Genomic DNA, 27,126 nt, shown 5'->3' with positions numbered 1-27,126 from the left:
TATCTCTCTACTCCAAAGCCAAATTTGCTTTCCAATATTTACCTCCTCTAACTGCTTTTACAGATTCCAGCTCATACTGACTAACCTCCACGTTCTGTAGATTTTTACCCCTAAATATATGTGGAATCCACTTTCTCTTTATCACCATCCTTACTAATATAGACCAGAGGTTCTCAAAGTATGGTCCCAGGACCAGCAGCATTAACTTGGGAACTTGTTAAAAGTGCAAACTATTAGGTCCCATCCTAGCAATCTGGTGAAGTTTGAGTTAGCTTTAACCTAAACTGCCTGAGTCTTCTCCACACCCAGCCTACTTAATCCACAGATTCCATCAGTGATTTTCCATTTACTGAGTAGTGATTTTTCAAATATAAGTCTGTTGACCCATTCCAAAAGATAGTGAAGTCAATCCAGTGGGTCAAGACCAGTATTTAATTTTAAGTAAGTGAAATTAGAAGAAAACACAAAATATTAGAATGCATCATATATAGAAGAAATAGGTATTATTTTGTTAAACTTTGCTTCAGTTATGTGTGTGTGCATGTATTTCCTATTATGGGTCATAATTCAAAATGTCTGAAAGACACTTGCCTACAGCAGTGCTTCTCAAACTTTATTCATGGGCTTACCCAAGGATCTGTTATAATGCAGATTTTTATCTGAGTGGGTCTGGGTCTGAGGAGCTTCCTGAGACTCTGCATTTGTAATCAGCTCCCAGGCGAAGGCCAGATTCCTTGGACCTCACTTTTACTATCAAGAGCTATTCATTCAACTGAGAAATTTTAGAATACTGCTAAACTTGCTACTTCAGTTTCCTTAACTCATGATATTATAAGTTATATTAAACTTGAGATATGACAGATTTGCAACATGCTAGAAAATTTTGTTAACTGAATGTTCAGAGTGTTGGGATTGTGGTATTCTAGTTAACTGATGGGGAGTCATACAATTTTTTGCTTTAACTGTGGTTGTTATCAATCTATGAGTTTCCTATTTCTTGCCTTAGGAAAGGAGTAAACTGAGTTAAAATATGTTTTCTTGGATGATAAATAATTTTGGATTGCCTTAGGATAATCTAACATTATCTTAGGATAATGTAAGAGTTACTGGAGCACTAACTATATAGGATAATACAAATACAGGTGTATAAAATATAGAAAGAATGGGCTCAATTTAATAAGCACTGACCTCAGATTATACTCTGGATATTTTCATTTTCCCCCAAAATCTTGAAGTGAATTACAATTTGGGGGGAGGGGTCCTCTCTTTCCATTAAAGTTGAAGGAAGAAAAAAAATAGATTATCTAGCTCCAATTAATCAAGCCAAACCAAAAAAGTTATAATTCATTCACAGAGCAAATAATTTACTAGATGCTTACTCTGTTCCAGCTACAGGCCTACATGCTGCAGATAGAGATGAGAAGACAAAGACTCTTCCTTAAAGGTACTTGGTCTAAAGGATTCTGTATATTTCAACGTCTCTGTAGCTGATTGGATGAGGGTTTCTGGTGGGTCTTCCCCATTGATCTAAGACCACAGACTGGTCTTTCATTTTCTTTTAATTTTCCATGGCACCTGGCAGTGCTCTGCAGGCCATCAAATACAATAGTTAATATATGTTGATGACTACTCAACTCTTTTATTCACCAAAGTAAGAATTCTGTTTGAAGAGAATAGGAAATGCAGCTGACTAATGGCCCAATCCATGCCATTCTGTTATATAACAGGTTTGGTCAAAATGGAACATTAATCTGTATCCTATAATCAGCTACATCACCCTGAAGTTATAAGTTTCATTAAACATGTAGAGTTCACTGAGAATTGACTATTCTTGACTATCTACCTCCCTTCATTTAGGTAGACACACAGGAGAAATGAGAAACCTACATAGTTTATTTGTTTACAAAAATATAATTTTCCCAGGTTCTCTGATAGCCTATATAATAAATATTAAAGCATTCTCACCATCACACACACATACAAATGAACTTTGGGTAAGGACTCTCCAACCCTCATCTCAACTTCAGATCTTTTCTTCTATTGGTAATATCTGTTTTTGTTTCATGGTTGTCAGATACAATAGGGTCTTAAAAATCATTTACATTCATCCACAGTGATCACAAAAAATTAAATTTCACTTTTGATGAGAAAGGAGAAACTGCATGATAAATCATGCAGTTATTTAATTTTAGAACTTGAAATTAAGATAAAACATGGGCATTATTTAGGGAGAAATGGAAAGATTAAATTAATAGTCATTAATAACTCACCTGAAATCTAGACCACTTAATGATACTTCTATTAGTTACCCAAAATGGATATGCACTAAGGAAAGGACATATTATTAGTCTGATTATCTGGCAACAGTTAAAAGAAAGAGTTGGAGCAAATTTTACAACATGGAAAAATAACCATGTGAGGAAACTAGGGAATCCCGTAAAGAATAAATGAGAATATAGGCTAATAAATAATTTAGCATCATTTTACAGAGATTCCAAAGCCAATTATAAGTGAGTACTTAAGTACATCAAAGAGATAAAGTGAGCTCAAGAATAGATGGAACAATTTAATGGTTAATACCTAACAAGTTCACTTAAGGATACAGTGGAAATAGGATGGTGAGGCAATATTTCTTAAGAAACAGGATCTAGAATTTGAATTTTGGAGCAAACTCTTGGCAGGGAAACTGGAGTCAGGGAATATAGCCCTAGATAGAATAGAGAATATGCTGGCCTTTTCCTCTTGCATAAGCTCCATCTTTTTCTCTTTCTGTCGTCTTTTTTTTCTCTCCGTTACCTGTCTTATATTTTTGCCTTTTCTTTGCCTGGCATTTCTTCCTCTCTTCTTTCACATACTTTTTCCTTAATTGGCTAGAACATAACCTTGAATCAATGTCGTACATATATTTGTAGTGTTTTATATCTTGTAGAGATCTTTGTAATAATTCTTTTATTTTGATAGTCAAGTCCTCTTCGCTAAAAATTTTAAAGACAAATGAGCTCAGTTTCTTAGATATCTACTTTTCTTTTCATTAACATTTATCTCCTACCATACCTTTTTAAGAAACTTGAGTGGCCTTCAAATAATTTCTTTTCTCTCTGAGGTGATGGCTCACATAAGAAAGGCTCCTTATCTTGGCTTGTGTCTAATAAATTCTCTCACACTGAGGTTTATGTCTTTTTGTTCCCTAATTCTACCCTTAATAGAAAAGACTAATTTCAGTTTTTATACAGAACCATACATAAACTCTATTATTAAATAACCATGCAACTTTCTGTTTAGGATAACGAACCCTAGCTCCTCACTTATCTTTCAGGAGGCAATATAGTATATGGGTTAAGAGTAGAGGTTCCAAATTCACAGACCAAGTCCTCTGCCATACACTAGTTGAATGACCTTGAGCAAGCTGTTTGACCTCACCAAGCCTCAGCTTCCTTAGCTGCAAAACAGGCATAATAATTGTACCACTTCATAGGGTTGCTACAATATTAAATAAGTTTAAAGTTCTCAGCATACTGCTTGGCACAGAGTGCTCAAAACTTTCTAACCATTCTCATTTTTCAATAATTTACATTTAACCAAAACTTTTTGAGTAATATGGCTCTCTTCTTAACCCCTGTATTTTTCAAGTCCTTCTTCACCATAGAACCTAGTTCCCAGTGTTCTGGAGAGAATGCAGTTATCTGTCAAAATATTAAACTGCATAGTTTCTAACTACATACTATACTTTAATCTTAACCCATTCTCAAGTTTTCCTTACTGTATTTCCTGATCCAAAAGGGCAGGCAGGAATCTTCCCAAGGAAGGAGTTGGGGGTAGGGACTAGGGTCTAGGGAGCCAGGGACAGTGAAGGAGGTGGAAGCCAGTTCTCACCGAGAGGATCTTATCACCCTCCTGGAGCCGCCCATCCAGGGCTGCAGCCCCGTTCTCTTTGATGCGGCTGACGAAGATGCCACTGTCATTGGAGACATACTGCTGATCTGTGCCACCGACGATGTTGAAGCCCAGCCCTAAGAAAATCATGGAGGAGTTGTAAAGGAGATAGGGGTGAAGAAGAAGGAAAGGGATTAGAGAAAAGGAGAAGGAGAAAGGAAAGGCCATGTGGCAAGGGTGGGGGTTGGGGAGTGGGGGGGTAGGAGGCGGGGAAGTTAAGACTGTGATGTAGCTGGTGGCTAGTCATGGGCAAGGTAAATGATTAGTATCACCAACAGAGGTCAAGAGTACCGAGAGTTGCCCACTCAGACCAGGCAGGACTAAAAATACAAACACAATGATCAACATGGTTAGGTGAATATAAAAAGAAAGATCTATACTGAGCTCAGTGAAAAAATAATGCTGATTCTTTTAAGATGTACTTCTGCTCACATTTGATTTTGATTCTGTTGGTGGCATTCAGAGGCCCCAAATCTTGACTTTCCTGCTTAGAAGAAGCTATGCTTTAAACTAATCGGCAAACGAACGGTTCCTTATTTAGTAGGAGAGAGATTCTTAAGCAAACCATCCCCTCAATACTTCTCCTAACGTCAGGAGAGTTTGTGGATGGTGGTGCTTTGGAAGAAATGACCTTGGGAGTTCATTTTTTTTTTTTTTCCTAGTTTGAATTGAGGGGGCAGTACTGTAGGTGTTGGCAGAAAACCTGGGAACTAAAAAGGTAACTTATGCTTCATGACAGGACTAAATCACCAAATTCACTCTTCTTTCCTTTTATACCTCAAGTACAAATAACCACATTCTTGGGTACAGTGATTGCCAAGTTTTATTCACTATAGATAACTGATAACCTATTGATTAGCAACTACCCATTTCCCCCTTTAACTAGCCCCCGGCAATTACCATTCTATTCTTCACTTCAGTGCGTGATTATTTTAAACAAGGATAAAATTTCAGTTATGCAAGATGGAAGTTATGGAAATCTGATGTACAACATTGTGCCTTATAGATAACAACAGCCTTATTAGACACATAAGAATCTGTTGAGAGCAGATCTCATTTAAGTGTTCTTACCACAATAAAATAAAACTGAATTTAAAAAAGAAGGAAAATTGACTACCAAGGTAATTTTTCCATGGACCAAACACTAAGTTGTGGGAAGGACTTCATTTTACAAAACCATTTATATAGGGATTTTATCTATGCAATAAAAAGAAATGAAAGAAAAGGGAACTTCCCTAGAGCTTTCTTTATGTCAGGTACTGTAGAATTCAAAGCCACAGTGCAAAGAGAAAGGAGATAGTTAGGAAACAATTGAAAAACAAATATCTGGTGGCACAACTGGAAAAAACAGCCATAATCAGTAGCCTCTTCTACTGATTTCAACAGAAAACAGATACTTAAAAAGGTGAGAGGAAAGCTTATAAGTGACCCTCACAATATTAACATAAGCAGTAGCGAATCGATCTATGATTTATGGAAACATGGCCAAAGAAGGAAGCAGCAGGAAATGTCTAATTGAAATATCATACCTCGTGTACAGTGTACCTATAGCTAGAGAATGAAAAGAATAATACATAATAGAAAGAACTTCCACTGGAAGATGACTATTTCAGTTTCTTTAAAGGGTAGGGTATGAAAATTTTATGTTACTAAATGGTTTCCCTCAGAAAACTCTTAATTTGAATCATAGTGGGTGGGAGGTATTGGAAAGGGGATGGGAGGTAGTTAATTTAGATCAGATGGAAAGGTAGGTGGACCTTGATTATAAAAGGCTTTGAAATAACTTTAAGACTGTGACAGGTTTGAGCAAGGTGGTTGAGGTCAACCAGCCTCTCTCACTACTGGAAGAAACTATCTGGAGAAACTCTTTCAATGAAATTCAATATCCTCACCAAACACTACAGCTGCCTCTGGGGATCCTGGGAACAGGAAGTATGTGTTAAGCAGCTGAATGCAACATAGTAATTAGGGAGAAAAGGGACTCTGCTACTGCTTATTTAAAGCTACAGAACAGTGATTAAAAAAGGAGAGTGGGGCTTCCCTGGTGGCGCAGTGGTTGAGAGTCCGCCTGCCGAGGCGGGGGGCACGGTTTCGTGCGCCGGTCCAGGTGGATCCCACATGCCGCGGAGCGGCTGGGCCCGTGAGCCATGGCCGCTGAACCTGCGCGTCCGGAGCCTGTGCTCCGCAACGGGAGCGGCCACAGCAGTGAGAGGCCCGCGTACCACAAAAAAAAAAAAAAAAAAAAAAAAAAAAAAGGAGAGTGGATGGTGACCTAAATTGGAAGGAAATCCAAAACAGAGTATGTGTATAGCTGATTCATTTTGCTGTACAGTAGAAACTAACACAACATTGTAAAGCAACTATACTCCAATAAAAATTAAAAAGAAAAAAAAGGAGAGTGGAAAAAAATGTTACCAAAATTTTCTATAAACAAACAAGTGTAGTCTATTCCCCCCATCACATTATATAGGCATGTTTATAACCATGCTTATTGCTACTTCAATTGTAAATGAACCACACCAATTAATATGAGAATTTCTGGACTGACATGAAGTCCCTTTCTACGGTTACAACATTTACAAACTGAACTTATCTATAATTTGAAGCATCGCTGCAATAAACGGGAATCACCGAAGAACTGAGTACCAATACTACCAGTTTAAACCTGGGCCCCATGGATACCTACGTAATCCTCTATCCACTTACTCAGTAAAAATTATTGATCATTTACTGTGTGTCAGGCACTGCATTATATTCTGAGGAAAACATAAAGCTAAACTGGACAGTCCCTGCTTTAACAACAAATAGAAATTTATCCTTTTTCCTGTACCTTTTAGATTCTGCAGAAGTCAATTAAAGTCAGAAGACCTGGCCACAAATTCAACTCCATAACTTACTTGGTATGCGGACTAAAACAAGTGAGTGTATCTCTGATCCTCAGCTTCTTCTGTAATGTAAGGATTATAAATTCTGTCCTCTCTATCTCAAAAGGTAGTTGTTAGCATCCAATAACATAAAATCTGAAAAACTCCTTTATAAACTATGTAGTGGTTGCTATATGGAGTAACTGCACTAAGAGTAGTTGTCAATAAACTAGTAGTGCCTGGAAGATGGCGGAAGAGTAAGACGCGGAGATCACCTTCCTCCCCACAGATACACCAGAAATACATCTACACGTAGAACAACTCCTACAGAACACCTACTGAACGCTGGCAGAAGATCTCAGACCTCCCAAAAGGCAAGAAACCCCCCACATACCTGGGTAGGGCAAAAGAAAAAAGAATAAACAGAGATAGAAGAATAGGGACGGGACCTGCACCAGCGGGAGGGAGCTGTGAAGGAGGAAAGGTTTCCACACACTAGGAAGCCCCCTCGCGGGCAGAGACTGCGGGTGGCGGAGGGGGAAAGCTTTGGAGCCGTGGAGGAGAGCGCAGCAACGGGTGAGGAGGGCAAAGCGAAGAGATTCCCGCACAGAGGATAGGTGCCGACCGGCACTCACCAGCCCGAGAGGCTTGCCTGCTCCCCGGCCGGGGCGGGCGGGGCTAGGAGCTGAGGCTCGTGCTTCAGTCGGAGCGCAGGGAGAGGACTGGTGCTGGCGGCGTGGACACAGCCTGCAGCGGGTTAGTGCGCCACGGCTAGCCAGGAGGGAGTCCGGGAAAAAGTCTGGACCTGCCTTAGAGGCAAGAGACTTTTTCTTCCCTCTTTGTTTCCTGGTGCGCGAGGAGAGGGGATTAAGAGCGCTGCTTAAAGGAGCTCCAGAGACGGGCGCGAGCCGCGGCTAAAAGCGTGGACCCCAGAGACGGGCATGAGACGCTAAGGCTGCTGCTGCCACCAAGAAGCCTGTGTGCGAGCACAGGTCACTCTCCACATCCCCCTTCCGGGGAGCCTGTGCAGCCCGCCACTGCCAGGGTCCCGGGATCCAGGGACAACTCCCCCGGGAGAACGCACGGCGCGCCTCAGGCTGGTGCAACGTCACTCCGGCCTCTGCCGCCGGAGGCTCACCCCGCACTCCGTGCCCCTCCCTCCCCCGCGGCCTGAGTGAGCCAGAGCCCCCGAGTCAGCGGCTTTAACCCCGTCCTGAGCGAAGAACAGACGCCCTCCAGCGACCTACATGCAGAGGCGGGGCCAAATCCAAAGCTGAGCCCCTGGGAGCTGTGAGAACAAAGAAGAGAAAGGGAAATCTCTCCCAGCAGCCTCAGAAGCAGCGGATTAAAGCTCCACAATCAACTTGATGTACCCTGCATCTGTGGAATACATGAATAGACAACGAATCATCCCAAATTCAGGAGGTGGACTTTGAGAGCAAGATTTATGATTTTTCCCCCTTTTCCTCTTTTTGTGAGTGTGTATGTGCATGCTTCTGTGTGAGATTTTGTCTGTATAGCTTTGCCTCCACCATTTGTCTTAGGGTTCTATCCGTTTTTTTTCTTTTTCTCTTAATAATTATTTTATTTTAATAACTTTATTATATTTTATCTTTATTTTATTTTACTTTATCTTCTTTCTTTTTTTCCTCCCTTCCCTCCTTCCTCCCTCCTTTCTTTCTTTCTTCTACTAATTCTTTCTTTTTACTTTTTCTCCCTTTTATTCTGAGCCGTGTGGATAAAAGGCTCTTGGTGCTGCAGCCAGGAGTCAGTGCTGTGCCTCTGAGGTGGGAGAGCCAACTTCAGGACACTGGTCCACAAGAGACCTCCCAGCTCCACACAATATCAAACGGCGAAAATCTCCCAGAGATCTCCATCTCAACACCAACACCCAGCTTCACTCAACGACCAGCAAGCTACAGTGCTGGACATCCTATGCCAAACAACTAGCAAGACAGGAACAAAACCCCACCCATTAGCAGAGAAGCTGCCGAAAATCATAATAAGTCCACAGACACCCCAAAACACACCACCAGATGTGGACCTGCCCACCAGAAAGACAAGATCCAGCCTCATCCACCAGAACACAGGCACTAGTCCCCTCCACCAGGAAGCCTACACAACCCACTGAACCAACCTTAGCCACTGGAGACAGACACCAAAAACAACAGGAACTACGAACCTGCAGCCTGCAAAAAGGAGACCCCAAACACAGTAAGGTAAGCAAAATGAGAAGACAGAAAAACACACAGCAGATGAAGGAGCAAGATAAAAACCCACCAGACCTAACAAATGAAGAGGAAATAGGCAGTCTACCTGAAAAAGAATTCAGAATAATGATAGTAAAGATGATCCAAAATCTTGGAAATAGAATAGAGACAATGCAAGAAACATTTAACAAGGACCTAGAAGAAATAAAGACGAAACAAACAATGATGAACAACACAATAAATGAAATTAAAAATACTCTAGATGGGATCAATAGCAGAATAACTGAGGCAGAAGAACGGATAAGTGACCTGGAAGATAAAATAGTGGAAATAACTACTGCAGAGCAGAATAAATAAAAAAGAATGAAAAGAACTGAGGACAGTCTCAGAGACCTCTGGGACAACATTAAACACACCAACATTCGAATTATAGGGGTTCCAGAAGAAGAAGAGAAAAAGAAAGGGACTGAGAAAATATTTGAAGAGATTATAGTTGAAAACTTCCCTAATATGGGAAAGGAAATAGTTAATCAAGTCCAGGAAGCACAGAGAGTCCCATACAGGATAAATCCAAGGAGAAACACGCCAAGACACATATTAATCAAACTGTCAAAAATTAAATACAAAGAAAACATATTAAAAGCAGCAAGGGAAAAACAACAAATAACACACAAGGGAATCCCCATAAGGTTAACAGCTGATCTTTCAGCAGAAACTCTGCAAGCCAGAAGGGACTGGCAGGACATATTTAAAGTGATGAAGACGAAAAACCTGCAACCAAGATTACTCTATGCAGCAAGGATCTCATTCAGATTTGATGGAGAAATTAAAACCTTTACAGACAAGCAAAAGCTGAGAGAGTTCAGCACCACCAAACCAGCTCTACAACAACTGCTAAAGGAACTACTCTAGGCAAGAAACACAAGAAAAGGAAAACACCTACAATAACGAACCCAAAACAATTTAGAAAATGGGAAGAGGAACATACATATCGATAATTACCTTAAATGTAAATGAACTAAATGCTCCCACCAAAAGACACAGATTGGCTGAATGGATACAAAAACAAGACCCATATATTTGCTGTCGACAAGAGACCCACTTCAGACCTAGAGACACATACAGACTGAAAGTAAGGGGATGGAAAAAGATATTTCATGCAAATGGAAACCAAAAGAAAGCTGGAGTAGCAATTCTCACATCAGACAAAACAGACTTAAAAATAAAGACTATTAGAAGAGACAAAGAAGGACACTACATAATGATCAAGGGATCGATCCAAGAAGAAGATATAACAATTGTAAATATTTATGCACCCAACATAGGAGCACCTCAATACATAAGGCAAATACTGACAGCCATAAAAGGGGAAATTGACAGTAACACATTCATAGTAGGGGACTTTAACACCTCACTTTCACCAATGGACAGATCATCCAAAATGAAAATAAATAAGGAAACAAGCTTTAAATGATACATTAAACAAGATGGACTTAATTGATATTTATAGGACACTCCATCCAAAAACAACAGAATACACATTTTTCTCAAGTGCGCATGGAACATTCTCCAGGATACATCACATCTTGGGTCACAAATCAAGACTCGGAAAATTTAAGAAAATTGAAATTGTATCAAGTATCTTTTCTGACCACAACGCCATGAGACTAGATATCAATTACAGGAAAAGATCTGTAAAAAATACAAACACATGGAGGCTAAACAATACACTACTTAATAACGAAGTGATCACTGCAGAAATCAAAGAGGAAATCAAAAAATACCTAGAAACAAATGACAATGGAGACACAACAACCCAAAATCAATGGGATGCAGCAAAACCAGTTCGAAGAGGGAAGTTTATAGCAATACAATCCTACCTTAAGAAACAGGAAACATCTCGAATAAACAACCTAACCTTGCACCTAAAGCAATTAGAGAAAGAAGAACAAAAAAACCCCAAAGTTAGCAGCAGGAAAGAAATCATAAAAATCAGATCAGAAATAAATGAAAAAGAAATGAAGGAAACGATAGCAATGATCAATAAAACTAAAAGCTGGTTCTTTGAGAAGATTGATAAACCATTAGCCAGACTCATCAAGAAAAAAAGGGAGAAGACTCAAATCAATAGAATTAGAAATGAAAAAGGAGCGGTAACAACTGACACTGCAGAAATACAGAAGTTCATGAGAGATTACTACAGGCAACTCTATGCCAATAAAATGGACAACCTGGAAGAAATGGACAAATTCTTAGAAATGCACAACCTGCCAAGGCTGAACCAGGAAGAAACAGAAAGTATGAACAGACCAATCACAAGCACTGAAATTGAAACTGTGATTAAAAATCTTCCAACAAACAAACGCCCAGGACCAGTTGGCTTCACAGGCGAATTCTATCAAACATCCAGAGAAGAGCTAACACCTATCCTTCTCAAATTCTTCCAAAATATAGCAGAGGGAGGAACATTCCCAAAATCATTCTACGAGGCCACCATCACCCTGATACCAAAACCAGACAAGGATGTCACGAAGAAACAAAACTACAGGCCAATATCACTGATGAACATAGATGCAAAAATCCTCAACAAAATACTAGCAAACAGAATCCAACAGCACATTAAAAGGATCACACACCATGATCAAGTGGGATTTATTCCAGGAATGCAAGGATTCTTCAATATACGCAAATCAATCAATGTGATACACCATATTAACAAATTGAAGGAGAAAAACCATATGATCATCTCAATAGATGCAGAGAAAGCTTTCAACAAAATTCAACACTCATTTATGATAAAAACCCTACAGAAAGCAGGCATAGAGGGAACTTTCCTCAACATAATAAAGGCCATATATGACAAACCCACAGCCAACATCATCCTCAATGGTGAAAAACTGAAAGCATTTCCACTAAGATCAGGAACAAGACAAGGTTGCCCACTCTCACCACTATTATTCAAAATAGTTTTGGAAGTTTTAGCCACAGTAATCAGAGAAGAGAAGGAAATAAAAGGAATCCAAATCGGAAAAGAAGAAGTAAAGCTGTCACTGTTTGCAGATGACATGATACTACACACAGAGAATCCTAAAGATGCTACCAGAAAACTACTAGAGCTAATCAATGAATTTGGTAAAGTTGCAGGATACGAAATTAATGCACAGAAATCTCTGGCATTCCTATACACTAATGATGAAAAATCTGAAAGTGAAATCAAGAAAACACTCCCATTTACCATTGGAACAAAAAGAATAAAATATCTAGGAATAAACCTACCTAAGGAGACAAAAGACCTGTATGCAGAAAATTTTAAGACACTGATGAAAGAAATTATAGATGGAGAGATATACCATGCTCCTGGATTGGAAGAATCAACATTGTGAAAATGACTCTACGACCCAAAGCAATCTACAGATTCAATGCAATCCCTATCAAACTACCACTGGCATTTTTCACAGAACTAGAACAAGAAATTTCACAATTTGTATGGAAACACAGAAGACCCCGAATAGTCAAAGCAATCTTGAGAATGAAAAACGGAGCTGGAGGAATCAGGCTCCCTGACTTCAGACTATACTACAAACCTACAGTAATCAAGACAGTATGGTACTGGCAGAAAAACAGAAAGATAGATCAATGGAACAGGATAGAAAGCCCAGAGATAAACCCACACACATATGGTCACCTTATCTTTGAAAAAGGAGGCAGGAATGTACAGTGGAGAAAGGACAGCCTCTTCAATAAGTGGTGCTGGGAAAACTGGACAGGCACATGTAAAAGTATGAGATTAGATCACTCCCTAACACCATATACAAAAATAAGCTCAAAATGGATTAAAGACCTAAATGTAAGGCCAGAAACTATCAAACTCTTAGAGGAAAATATAGGCAGGACACTCTATGACATAAATCACAGAACGACCCTTTTTGACCCACCTCCTAGAGAAATGGAAATAAAAACAAAAATAAACAAATGGAACCCAATGAAACTTCAAAGCTTTTGCACAGCAAAGGAAACCATAAACAAGACCAAAAGACAACCCTCAGAATGGGAGAGAATATTTGCAAATGAAGCAACTGACAAAGGATTAATCTCCAAAATTTATAAGCAGCTCATGCAGCTCAATAACAAAAAAACAAACAACCCAATCCAAAAATGGGCAGAAGACCTAAATAGACATTTCTCCAAAGAAGATATACAGACTGCCAACAAACACATGGAAGAATGCTCAACATCACTAATCATTAGAGAAATGCAAATCAAAACTACAATGAGATATCATCTCACACCAGTCAGAATGGCCATCATCAAAAAAACTAGAAACAATAAATGCTGGAGAGGGTGTGGAGAAAAGGAAACACTCTTGCACTGTTGGTGGGAATGTAAATTGATACAACCACTGTGGACAACAGTATGGAGGTTCCTTAAAAAACTACAAATAGAACTACCATATGACCCAGCAATCCCACTACTGGGCATATACCCTGAGAAAACCATAATTCAAAAAGAGTCATGTACCAAAATGTTCATTGCAGCTCTACTTACAATAGCCCGGAGATGGAAACAAGTGTCTAAGTGTCCATTCATCCGATGATGGTGTAAGTGTCCATCATCGGATGAATGGATAAAGAAGATGTGGCACATATATATAATGGAATATTACTCAGCCATAAAAAGAAACAAAATTGAGCTATTTGTAATGAGGTGGATAGACCTAGAGTCTGTCATACAGAGTGAAGTAAGTCAGGAAGAGAGAGACAAATACCGTATGCTAACACATATATATGGAATTTAAGAAAGAAAAAATGTCACGAAGAACCTAGGGGTAAGACAGGAATAAAGACACAGACCTACTAGAGAATGGACTTGAGGATATGGGGAGGGGGAAGGGTTAGCTGTGACAAAGCGAGAGAGAGGCATGGATATATATACACTACCAAACGTAAGGTAGATAGCTAGTGGGAAGCAGCCGCATAGCACAGGGAGATCAGCTCGGTGCTTTGTGACCGCCTGGAGGGGTGGCATAGGTAGGGTGGGAGGGAGGGAGATGCAAGAGGGAAGAGATATGGGAACATATGTATATATATAACTGATTCATTTTGTTGTAAAGCAGAAACTAACACACCATTGTAAAGCAATTATACTCCAATAAAGATGTTAAACAAAACAAAAAAAAACTAGTAGTGCCTGCGACAACCCCAAACTAGACAGTCTGATGGAGAAAGGATGAATAAATATAAAGTACAAATGTGAAAAGTCTTGAAATACAGGAAGACAGATTAAAAAGTCCACCCATCTATTAATAAGACAAGAATGGATTGGAACTCAAACTTATTGAAATGAAGGATGTCTCTTACCTGTGACCTACACATCTCCCTCATGTGTAGTTTCTAGCAATGGTGGTATTTAAAATATGCAGTAACCAGGCCAGCACATGCACCAACCAGATGCCAGCTAGAAACAACCAGAAGGGGGAAGGGCTATCCCAGTATATAACTGCTGATTATTGGCTACGTCCTAGGAAAATCTTCTATAAATAGGGTGGATCACATATCTTGGTTTGTTTGGGAGTCTTGATATACGCCTGTTGTCTCTGTAATTAAAATAGTCCCCTTCAATGTCAAAAGCATCTGTTTGGACCAATGTGATCATCCTATCAAGGGTAATGTAAGAATATGTTAATTGCCGCATGTTTTGTGGTATTGAGGAACTGATGGTAATTTAGGTGTTCATCCTTTGGGGCAGGGGTCCCCAACCCCTAGGCCGTGGACTGGTAGTGGTTCATGGTCTGTTAGGAAACGGGCCACACAGCAGGAGGTGAGCGGCGGGCAAATGAGCAAAGCTTCACCTGCCGCTCCCCATCACTTGCTTTACCACCTGAACCCCCCCCCCCACAACCATCTGTGGAAAAACTGTCTTCCACGAAACCGGTCCCTGGTACCAAAAAGGTGGGGGATTGCTGCTTTGGGGAACAGGTAACTGAGAGATAATTAAAATTCAGAAGCACTGAATAATTATACACAAAGTAACAGAGTTTTAAAATGTAATGTTGGTATTAATAGTATAAAATCTTCTTAAAAACACATTCATGCAGAACAGTATTACCTATTTACAAAAATGCATGCATATTTAAGGACATGTAAAGACACATTATCTGTGAGGGAAGGATACAGGGTGAGGTTTAGGGATGAAAGGTAAAAATAAAACCAAAGAGGGACCTTGCACGTACTGATGAGGACAATGTATTATGGAGCTGAAGAGTATAATTAATTCAGTTCTTGGCATCTACTATCCAAAAGGGGTTGAAGGGAGAGGGAGAAAGAAAAAGACGGGGACTCAATAGACTTTTTAAAAAAGTGAGTGAATGAAAACGTACTCCACAGTGAACCCTGGTTATAACGTGCCAATAAATTTTTTAAATGTGGCAAGATTAAAATGGATTGCTTGGCCTCTAATTTGGAAGAGAAGTCTAACCACAAAAAAGTACAGATGGCGTAAGAATGACACCATCATAGGACTGGGAGAGAAAGAAAATGTGCCTAGTATAAGAGCCCTGTAAAATTAAACAAGACATGCCATCTTGTGGACGTCTCCTGTCTCCAGGTCTGGATCTTGAGCTTGTTTCCAAATAAGAGCAGCAACAGCAGCAGCAACAACTAATATTTATTAAGAGTTTAATATGTACCAGGTACTATGCTAGGTACTCTATGTATATTATCTCATTTAGTCTTCTCAACAAACACATGAAGTGTTTATCACTCACATTTTACAGGTGAATTTAAAAAGTGAGGCAGGAAGAGATTAAGTAACTTTATAAAAGGTCACACAGTTAACTCTTTGCAAAGCCCAGACACTAAGTTAGGATGTTTGATTGCTAAGTGTAAGTTTTAAACCATCTTGCTATACTGTATCTTTGTAGAAAGTATGAACAACTGCTTTAGAAAAAAGTCTGTGAATTCAACTTGTTTGGGGGCTGGCTGGAATAAGCAATGCTGGGATAATGGTTGTAGAACAATCCTCAGGGATAATATATTCCAGAGGAAGAATTGGTCATTCTGTAGTTCTGCCACCATAGTCAGGGTCCCTATTTCTTACTATCATGATAGAGAACAAAAAATCCTTCATTTCCTTCAGATTCTTCTCTTTAAAATCTAAAGGTTATAAAGTAAAAAAGCAGTGTTTCACAATCTGTTATTCTGGAAAAAATAATTTATTAAAATGAAACAAAACAGTCGATTAACCCCAATGATGATAGCCACTGTTATGAACACTAGATTGACAAACACTCTACTTTCCCCCTATCTACCTGCAGGGTTTTTCTATCCCAAGATAATCTCACTAATTTTCCCTAGACACCAGTCAAGCTCTATTGGTCACACAACCCACTATTCATCTAATCATTTTGTGGTAAAATATATGTAACACAAAATCAAGCACCACTGGACAAACAACTTACTGTCTGTGTAGAGGTAAAATATATGCAACATAATATTTAACACTTTAACCATTTTAAAGTGTATGATTCAGTGGCATTAAGTACATTCACAATGTTGTGCAACCATCACCAGTATCCATATCCAGAACTTTTTCATCATACCAAATAGAAATTCTATATACATTAAACAATAACTCCTCGCTCCTCCCCCCACCCCCCAGCCCCTGGTAACCTCTATTATACTTTCTGTCGCTACGAGTTTGCCTATTCTATATACCTCATATAAATGGAATTATAAAATATTTGTTCTTTGTGTCTTGCTTATTTCACTTAGCATAATGTCTTCCAGGTTCATCCATGTTGTAACAGGTATCAGAATTTCATTCCTTTTAAAGGCTGAATAATATTCCATTGCATGTACATACTACATTTTGTTTAGTCAACTGTCAATAGATATTTGGTTGTTTCAACATTTTTGCTATTGTGAATGCTGCTGCTACGAACACTGGTGTACAAGTGTCTGTTTGAGTTCCTGTTTTCAATTATTTTTGGTGTATATCTGGAATTGAATTGCTGGATCACATGGTAATTTTATGTTTAACAATTTGAGGAACTGCCCAACTGTTTTCTACAGCAGCTGTACCACGTTTTAAATTCCAAAAAGCATTGCCCAAGGTTCCAATTTCCCCACATCCTCATCAATGTTTGTCACCTTCATTTTTGGGGGGTTTTGGGATAGTAGTCATTCTGATGAATGTGAAGCGGTATCTCACTGTGGTTTTGATTTGGATTTCCCAAAGGCTAGTGATGTCAAACATCTTTACATGAGCTTATTGCCCATTTATATATTTCTTAAGAAATGTCTCTTCAAGTTCTTTGCTTATTTTTGAATCCGGTTGTTTTGTTGTTGTTGTTGTTGAGTTGTAAGAGTTCTTTATATATTTTGGGTGTTAATCCATTATCAGATATATGGTTTGCAAATATCTTCTCCCATTCTGTAGGTTATCTTTAACTCTCTTTATAGCATCTTTTGAGTCATAGAATTATTAATTTTGGTAAAACCCAATTAATCTTTTTTCTTTTGTGCCTGTGCATTTGGTGTCATATCGAAAAAATCATCACTGAATCCAATGTCATGAAAAAATTTCCCTATCTTTTCTTCTAAGAGTTTTAATCTTAGCTCTCATATTCAGGTGTTTGATGCATTTTTAGTTAATTTTTGTATATGATGTAGGGCAAGGATCCAAATTCATTCTTTTCCATGTGGATATCCAGTTTTCCCAACATCATTTGTTGAAAAGACTGTCTTTCCCCTCACTGAATGGTCTTGGTACCCTTTCAAAAATCATTTGGCCATATATGAGAGGGCTTATTTCTGGGCTCTCTATTCTGTTCCACAGCTCTATATATCTGTCCTTATGTCAGTACCACATTGTTTTGAATGCTGCAGTTTTGTACAAGTTTTGAAATCAGGATGTTGTGAGTCCCTCAACTTTGTTGTTTGTTTTCAAGATTACTCTGGCTAATAGGGAGTCCTTTGAGATTTCATATGAGTTCTAGGATGGGGTTTTCTATTTCTGCAAAAAGGCAGATGAGATTTTGATAAAGATTGCACTGAGTCTGCAGATCGCTTTGGATAGTACTGTCACCTTGACAATATTAACTCTTCTAATCCATGAATGCGGAATGTATTTCCACTTATTCATGCCTTTAATTTCTTTCAGCCAAATTTTGTAGTTTTCAATGTACAAGTTTTTGTCTCCTTGGTTATATTTATTTATGAGTATTTTATTATTTTTGATGCTATTGTAAATGGAAATGTTTACTTAACATCCTTTTCAGATTGCTCATGTATAGAAACTCAACTAATTTTATGTGCTGGTTTTGTATCTTGCAACTTTGCTAAGTTTATTATTAATTCTAAGTTTTTTTGGTGGAATCTTTAGAGTTTTCTACATATAAGATTGTATCATTTGTGAACAGAGACCATTTACTTCTTCCTTTCCTATTTGTTCGCCTTTGATTTCTTTTTCTTGCCTAACTGTTCTGGATAGAATTTCCAACACTATGTTAAATAGAAGTGGTGAAAGCAAGCATACTTGTCTTGTTCCTGATCTTAGAAGAAAAGCTTTCAATCTTACATCATTGACTATGATGTACCCATATATGGATTCTTCATATATGACCTTTATCATGTTGAGCAAGTTCCTTCTATTCCTAGTTTACTGAGTGTTTTTAATGTGGAAAGGTGTTGAATTTTCTCAAATCCTTTTTCTGTATATTGAGATGATCATGTGGGCTTTTTTGCCTTTATTCTATTAATATGTTGTATCACATCAACCAGTTTTCTTATATTGAACCATCTTCACATTCTTGGAATAAACTGCACTTTGTCACGGTATATAATCTTCTTAATAGGCTGCTGAATTAAAACCATGTACCTCTATGATCACCATAGCTTTCTGTGTGGAGACAATTTCTAAATCACCACCACAGGGAATAAGACCCAAATAGAATCTAGCAGCTTCACTGGTTGGAGGAAATGGGGATCAGAGTTTGGGGAGGGTGAGGTTGCTGGAAGTTGCAGGGCAAAGTTCTGGAAAGGAGGAAGTTAGACAAAAAAAAAAAAAAAAAAGAAAAGAAAAAGAAAAAGAGCTCCAGGTATTTGCATGAGTCTTTCCAAGAGGCCATGTATACATTGAGTGGAACTCCACAAGGCTAGACAAATAAAAACTAGTAAGTTATAGGCTGAACAATTCTCAGAGTTCAGCAAGGCAGGGAGACTTTCAACTTTTGACCAACCAGAATTGAAATCCTCAGCGATTCACTAGGAAATTCAGTGGAGACCCACTTAGAACATTTGGAGGGCTCAACTATCGCTGAATTGAATGCTACTTTCGACTCACCCTAGGAAAGCTTACAAACAGGTCTAAAGAGGTGAAACTGACCTGCAAGTTACTTAACTGCCTACCAAAACAAATTCAACAATGTAATATTAAAAATGTTAATGTAAGAAAACAAAATGCAGACACTGAACAATGTAACAATCACAACATCCAGAATCTAATTAAAAAAATTTAACATGCTAAGAAGAAAACATGACCTAGAATCAAGAAAAAAACTGGTCAATAGAAACAACCAGAAATAACAGAGGATGAAACTAGCAGACAAGGATGTTTAAAAGGCTATTATAACTATGTGGAAATAACTAAAGGAAGTCAAACATAATGTGAAAATGGAAGTTTTTCCCCCAGTCTTGAAGCAGCTTTTGACTTCATTTTGAGCTGATTTTTGTGCATGGTGTAAGACAGTAGGCCAGTTGCATTCTTTTGCATATGGCTGTCCAGTTTTTCCAACATCATTTACTGAAGATACTATCCTTCCTCCACTGTATATGCTTAGCTCCTTTGTCATAAATTAATTGACCATATATGCATGGGTTTATTTCTGGGCTCTCTATCCTGTTCTACTGATGAAAATGGAAGATTTTTTTAGGAAAATGAAACTTATAGGTTTGAAAACTAGAATATCTGGAAGGAAAAATACACTAGATGTGAGTAACAACAGATTTGATACCACAGAATAAAAGGTAAGACATAATAGGGAAACCACAGTAACACGTGGGATAACAGGACATGGTTTAATATATATGTAACTAGAGTTCCAGAAGCAGAGGAAAAAAGGGAGATAGAAAAAAATGTCTGAAGAAAACAATTAGCTCAAATGTGATGAAAATATAAACAAACAGATCCAAGAAGCTCAACAAACCCCTATCAGGATAAATACAAAAGAAAAAAACAGTAAGACATATCATAATCACATTGCTCAAAACCATGTATAAAGAGAAAATCTTAAAAGTAGTTCACAGGGAAAAAGGACACCTTAAGTACAAAGGAATAAAGATAAGAACGACAATAGACTTCTCCTCAGAAACTATGCAAGCCATAAGTCAATGAAGCATCATCTTTAAAATGCTAAAAGAAAAATACAAGTTAACTTATAATTCTATGTCCAGTGAATACAGCCTTCAAAAAGTAAAGTAAAATAAACACTTTGTGAGCAGAACAAAAGCTGACAGAATGTGTCTTAAGCAGATTTACATTATGATAAATATTAAAGGAAATTCTTCAGGCAAAAACAAAATACTGAATGGAAACTTGGATCTCTATGAAGGAATGAATACCACCAGAAATCATAAATACACGGGTAAATGCAACTTAAAATAAAAAGAATGAACATAGATATACTAAGCAGCTGGATTGACCGTATTAGTAAGTAAACTTTGGAAAAAGGAATATTACAAGGGATAAAAAGGGGCATTTCCTAATAAAAAAGGAGTCAATTCGTAAGAAGACGAAACACTAGATATGAATGTACCCAATAACAGAATTTGAGTATCAATGAAACAAAAACTGAAATGAGAAAAAGGCAAGTCAAAAAGGACTATTGTAGATTTCAACATTTCTCCCTCAGTAATTGATAGAACAAGTAAACAGAAAGGTCAGTAAAAATATAGAACACTTGAACAACACTAAGAATGAACTTGACCTAATTTACATTTACTGAACAACATACTCAGCAACTATAAACATTCTTTTGTAGTGCAAAGGGAATGTTCACAAGGATTGATGGTAGGTCAAGAAAGTCAGTCTCAATAAATTTCAAGACAGAAATGAATTAGAAATCAACAAAAATAACTGTATTAGTCTTCTTGGGCTGACATAACAAAATACCACAGAGTGACTTAACAGAAATTCTGTTCTGGAGGCTAAGGAAGTCCAAGATCAAAGTACCAGCAAGACAGATTTCATTCTAAGGTCTCTTCTCTTAACTTGTAGGTGGCCACCATCTTGCTCTCTGGTCCTGTGACTGCTTTGTTACACACAAAGAGAGAGTGAGCTCTCTGGGTCTCTTTCTATAAGGACACTAATTCTATAGGATCGGGGCCCCATCATCATAACTTCATTTAACCTTAATTACTTCAGTAAAGGCCCTGTCTCCAAATGCAGTCACATTAGAGATTAGGGCTTCAACATGTGAATTTTGGAGGGACACAAACACTGTCCTCAAAAATAAGATATCTAAAAAATCCCTAAATGTTTGGAAAACAAATAACCTATGAGTTAAGGATGAAATTATAAGGGAAAATAGAAAACATTTTAGTTGAATGACAAATCAAAATATATTAAAAACTGTGGGAAACAATAAAAAACTAAATAAATGAAGATACACCATGTCCTGGACTAGATGTCTTAGTACTTTTAAGATACAATTCTCTCTAAATCAAAATGGATTTTTATTTATTTATATATTTTTATTGACGTATAGTTCATTTACAATGTTGTGTTAATTTCTGCTGTAAAGTGATTCAGTTATACATACATATATATATATATATATATATATATATATATACACACACACACACATTCTTTCTCATATTCTTTTCCATTAGGGTTTATCACAGGATATTGAATATAGTTCCCTGTGCTATACAGTGGGATATTGTTGTTCATCCATTCTATGTATAACAGTTTGGATCTGCTAATCGCAAACTCACAATCTATCCCTCCCCTCCCCTCCCTCCCCCTTGGCAACCACAAGTCTGTTCTCTATGTCTATGAGTCTGTTCCTGTTTCGTAGATAAGTTCATTTGTGTCATATTTTAGTTTACACATATAAGTGATAGCATATGGTATTTGTCTCTTTCTGACTTACTTCACTTAGTATGATAATCTCTAGATCCATCCATGGTGCTGCAAATGGCATTATTTCATAAAATGGATAATTTTAATGCAATCCCAGTCAAAATCCAACAGAGATGTATTTGTAGAAACTGACAAGCTGGTTCTAAAATTTACATGGAAATTAATACTCTGGGGTGGTTTTTTTTTGAAACTTATATTATTAAAGTTCTAGAACAGTCAAAACATTTTTGAAAAGAAACAAAATTGGAAGACTCACACTTTATTTCAAGGTTTACTATAAAGCTACATTTGTCAACATACTATGGTATTTGTATAGAGAAAGACAGGATAATGGAATCAAATTGAGATCAATATTGGGCCCACATATAAATGGTCAACTGATTTTTGATACAGATAATAATGTATTTCAATGGTGAAAGGATGTTTTCAATAAGTGTTGAGACAACTGCGTATCTATACGAGATAGAGATAAAAATGAATTTTAATGATTAACTCAAACACATGCAAAATAAATTAATTTGAAATGTATCTTGGAACTAAATGTAAAAGCTAATCTATAACATTTCTATTAGAAAACATAGAAGAAGATGTTCTTTACCTTGGGGTACTTAAGATTTCTTAGACATTACACAAATAGCACAACCATAAAAGAAAAAAAAAAAAAACTTGACAAACTGTTCTTCATAAAACTTAAAGCCTTCTACTCTTCAAAACACAAACCCTACTTCCCAAAAAGGAAAGGCAAGCCAAACTGAAAGAAAATATCTGCAACACATATACATGACAAAGGACTTGTGCCCAGAATATATAAAGAACTCTTACAATCCAATAATAAGAAAACAAACAATCCAATAAAAATGGGTAAACGACTTAAACAAATACTTCAGAATATATATGAATGGCCAATAAACATATAAAAATATGCTCATCATCATTAGTTATCTGGGAAATGCAAACAAAAAACCACTCCACAACCCCTACGATGGCTAAAATAAAAAGGAATGATAATATCAAACGTTGGCAAATGTTGGATGTGAGATAACTGGAACTGTCATACACAGCTGATAGAATTGTAAAATGACACACATACTTTGAAAAAGTTTGGCAGTTTCTTTTAAAGCTAAACACACACTTACCCATAAAACCCACCAAACCCACTCCCAATTATTAGGTATTTAATCAAGGCAAATTAAAACACGTGTTTACACAAAGAGTTGCATATGAATACTCACAGCAGATTTATTTTTAATAATCAAAACCCAGAAACCCAAAAGTCCATTAATAGGTAAATGGATAATCATAATGTGGTATATTGTGGTATATTTACACAATGAAATACTACTCAGTAATAACAAATAAATGCATAGATGAGTGAAAGAAGCCTAAATACACTCTATATGATACCATTTCTATGACATTCTATATTAGGCAAAACTCATCTACAGTGTTAGAAATCAGATCAGTGGTTGCCTAGAGGATGGGGTGAAAGGGCCCACTGCAGGAACACACAGAGAATTTTCTAAAGTGATGAGTCATGATTACACATGTGTATATTATTCGCCAAACTCCTTAGAACTTTACACTTAAAATGAATGCACTTTATTACGTGTCAATCATACTGCAATAAAATTGATTTTAAAATGAATCTGGTAATTCTTAAGTGTGAAAATGCAAGTATCCTAAGCAACTATCATTGACTCTTATTATTAATCAATAATAAAAGACAGTCTAAAGTTACTTGAAGCACCGATTATTTGGTGATAATTGGGCAAAAAATGTGATTACAGTACCCTACTTCTCACACAGTATCTTTTCAATGCAAATATGATAAAATGATTTTTTTTTAAATTCTAAGCACAGTCTCAAGATGTTAATGTGAATGAAAGTTGAAAGTTAAAAAGAACTGAAAAATGCTGATATAGAAGATGAAGTTTAAACTCAAAATCCTTATAACCTACCTTTCTAGCCAGCTTTGGACCCTCCCTGCTCTACACTATACAGTAACAACAAAACTTAATAATTGCCCTCACCAAAGAAGATCTACAGATGTCAAATAAGCACATGAAAAGATGCTCCACATCGTATGCCATCAGGGAAATGCAAATGAAAACAACAATCGGATACCACTACTCACCTATCAGAATAGCCAAAATTCAGGACACTGATAACACCAAATGCTGGTGAGGATGTGGAGTCACAGGAACTTTCACTGACTGCTGGTGGGAATGCAAAATGGTACAGCCACCTTTGTTTCTTACAAAACTAAACATACTCTTACCATATGATCCAGCAATTGCGTTCCTTGGTATTTACCCAATGGAATCAAAAACTTATGTCCACACAAAAACCTATGCATGAATATTCACAGCAACTTTATTCATAATTACCCAAACTTAGAGGAACCAAAACTCCTTCAGTAGATGAATGGATAAAGTGTAGTACATCCAGAGAATGGAATATTATTTAGCACTAAAAATAAATGGACTATCAAGCCATGAAAAGATGTGGGGATCCTTAAATGCATATTACTCAGTGAAAAAAGCCTATCTGGAAAGGCTACATACTGTATGATTTCAACTATATGACACTCTGGAAAAGGCAAAGATCAGTGGTTACTAGGGTTAGGAGGGAAGAGAGGGATATATAGGTGAAGCACAGAGGATCTAAGGTAGTGAAAATACTCTGTATGATACCATAATGATGGACATAGGTCATTATACATTTGTACATTCCCATAGAATGTACAACACCAAGAGTGAACCCTAGTATGAACTATGGACTTTGGGTATTTACAATGGGTCAATCAATGTAGGTTCATCAATTGTAACAAATGTACCTCTCTGGTGGGGGATGTCAATAATGGGGGAGGCTATGCATATGTGGGGATGGGAGATATGGGAAACCTCTGTACCTTCTCAATTTTGCTGTGAAACAAAAATTGCTCTAAATTAATAAAGTCTTAATTAAAAAAAAATAATAATTACCACCTCCCTGCTTTTCACCCTTACACACACACAGCTGTTCCATGTCTCCAAGATTTTCGATGTCTTCTTCCTTTTGCCTAGAAACATATTTCACTGAAATTACTTGTTTAATTAGCTCTTTACACTATTGCAGTAATTATCAATAGTTCCAATGATGAATAAAGCTGCTATAAACATCCATGCACAGGGGATTGGCTTTTTTTCATTTTTGTATCTCCTGTGCCCACCCAGTACCTAGGACACATACAAACCTCAGTTGGTGGCAAGCGACTGTTAAAGCCATTGGAAGTAACACCTAAGCCAGGAATTCCTAACATTTCTAATTCTGGGGAAATGCAGCAACGTTAATAACGTCTCTGTGAGCCTCCAGTAGGCTTTTTCATAACCTGAGAAAGAAGGCACAAAAGGAAAGGAGGGAAATATAGAAGGGGAAACCCAATGTCCCTAAAATGCCTATGACATAGGTTACCCTGCCTTTCCTGGATGACTCAACTCTTGCTCCTCTGAAATCTATTTTCCACACAGCAGCAGTAATGACAGGCACCATTTAATTAATTAAATGAGTTATCTTTGGTAAACTGATTAGAAGAGTGCCTGATACAGAATCAACACTATAAAAGTATCTGTAAAACAAAACAAAACAAAACCCCCATTTAATTCTCACAACAAGTCTGAATAGGTGCTGTTAATACTCTCATTTTATAGCTAAGGAAATCAAAGTGTATAGAAGTGAGGTAACTTGCCCAAGGCACATAGCTAGTAACACAGGTATTCTGGCTCTTAATCACTATGCTTTACTGCTCACTACAATTATATTAAAATTCATTCTCTTTGTATCCACAGTGCCTGGCACAGCAACATGCGCTACAGTCATTGCTCAATAAATGTGGAGATTGAAAGAAAGAAAGAATGAATGATTCAAACAAGTGATTCAAGAGGTTAAATGACTAGGCATCTTTTCACCCAAAACTATTATATTCTCTGGAGACTCTCTGGGCCAAAGATGAAATATGTCAGTTGTTATTTGTTACTTCTCCCAAAAGAGAGTAACATGACAAAGAGAGAAAGAGGGAAAATCTTAAACCTCAAAGAAACAGAAAGACAGTGCAGCAACAAAAAATGTATTACGCCCATGGTCCGTCTCTGTCCATCCTGGTGCCCCATTTGATGGAGGCGACAAAGAATATGGCCTGTGTGAATGAAAAAAATATTGCCTGCAACACTGTAAACAAAGGTTGTTGCAGCCATCGAGCCATCACATTATAGCTGCCCGTGACAGTGAGCCCTGAGGAAACTCAGGATGGAAGCAGCACGCCTGCCATCAAGCAGTCAGCCACCACAGCCACCTCCAGTGATGTACCCTGAGGAGACTCCGGGTGAGAAAGCCCAGGACACTGGCCCCAGATAGCTGAGGTGCATGTCAAAGGAATGATTTCAATGAGCCCAGACTTTTGCATCTTCCCATACACAGAAAAGCACTAAATTCCTTAACTTGAGATGTCTGGTTTTCTTTACTTAACAGTAACCTTTTGATGTTCTGACTACCTGGTCTTTGTTGCAAGAACTCCTATGTGTCCTGGCTCCTCCCTTACCCCTTCAGAGCAGACTCTCAGAGCTATCTGAGAGGCTGCGTCCCAGGCTTAAGTCCAATTTTGTCTGCTAAATAAAACTTAACTCTCGACTTTTAGGTTGTGCATTTTTTTTTTTTTCAGTCAATACAGACCAAAGATGTTTCAGGCAGTACATGCCAGGACATACATCTGGGCCTCTTTTTATTGCTCCTAAGTTTCTCTTTCAAATATCTAGGTAGGCATTTGATCTACCTATTCCTGATCCCTCCAGAATTTGGCTTTTCCAGCTGGCTCTCCTGTGGACTTGATGGTTTATTGCAACCAGATTACAACTAGTTATACTAATTATCGTTTTAATTTGTTCTCTGTTTCCAAATTATTTGTGCTTTTTGTCTCTCTGCTGCAGTATGACTTTGTTAAT

The 27,126-nt window shown here is 37.7% G+C and overlaps 1 protein-coding gene across 1 annotated transcript in view; it reads right to left on the bottom strand.

The window, feature by feature from the left end:
* The window catches only part of SYNJ2BP (synaptojanin 2 binding protein), a 45,007-nt gene that overhangs the window by 10,024 nt on the left and 7,857 nt on the right, over positions 1 to 27,126 (bottom strand). The window contains exon 2 of the mRNA XM_082648949.1: positions 3,874 to 4,010. Within this exon, the coding sequence (XP_082505075.1) occupies positions 3,874 to 4,010 (137 nt within the window). The remainder of the gene's footprint in view (positions 1 to 3,873; positions 4,011 to 27,126) is intronic.

Source organism: Grampus griseus, assembly GCF_964374135.1.
Source record: "Grampus griseus genome assembly, chromosome: 2".
NCBI lineage: Eukaryota > Metazoa > Chordata > Mammalia > Artiodactyla > Delphinidae > Grampus > Grampus griseus.
This window is presented reverse-complemented; position numbering and strand designations above follow the sequence as displayed.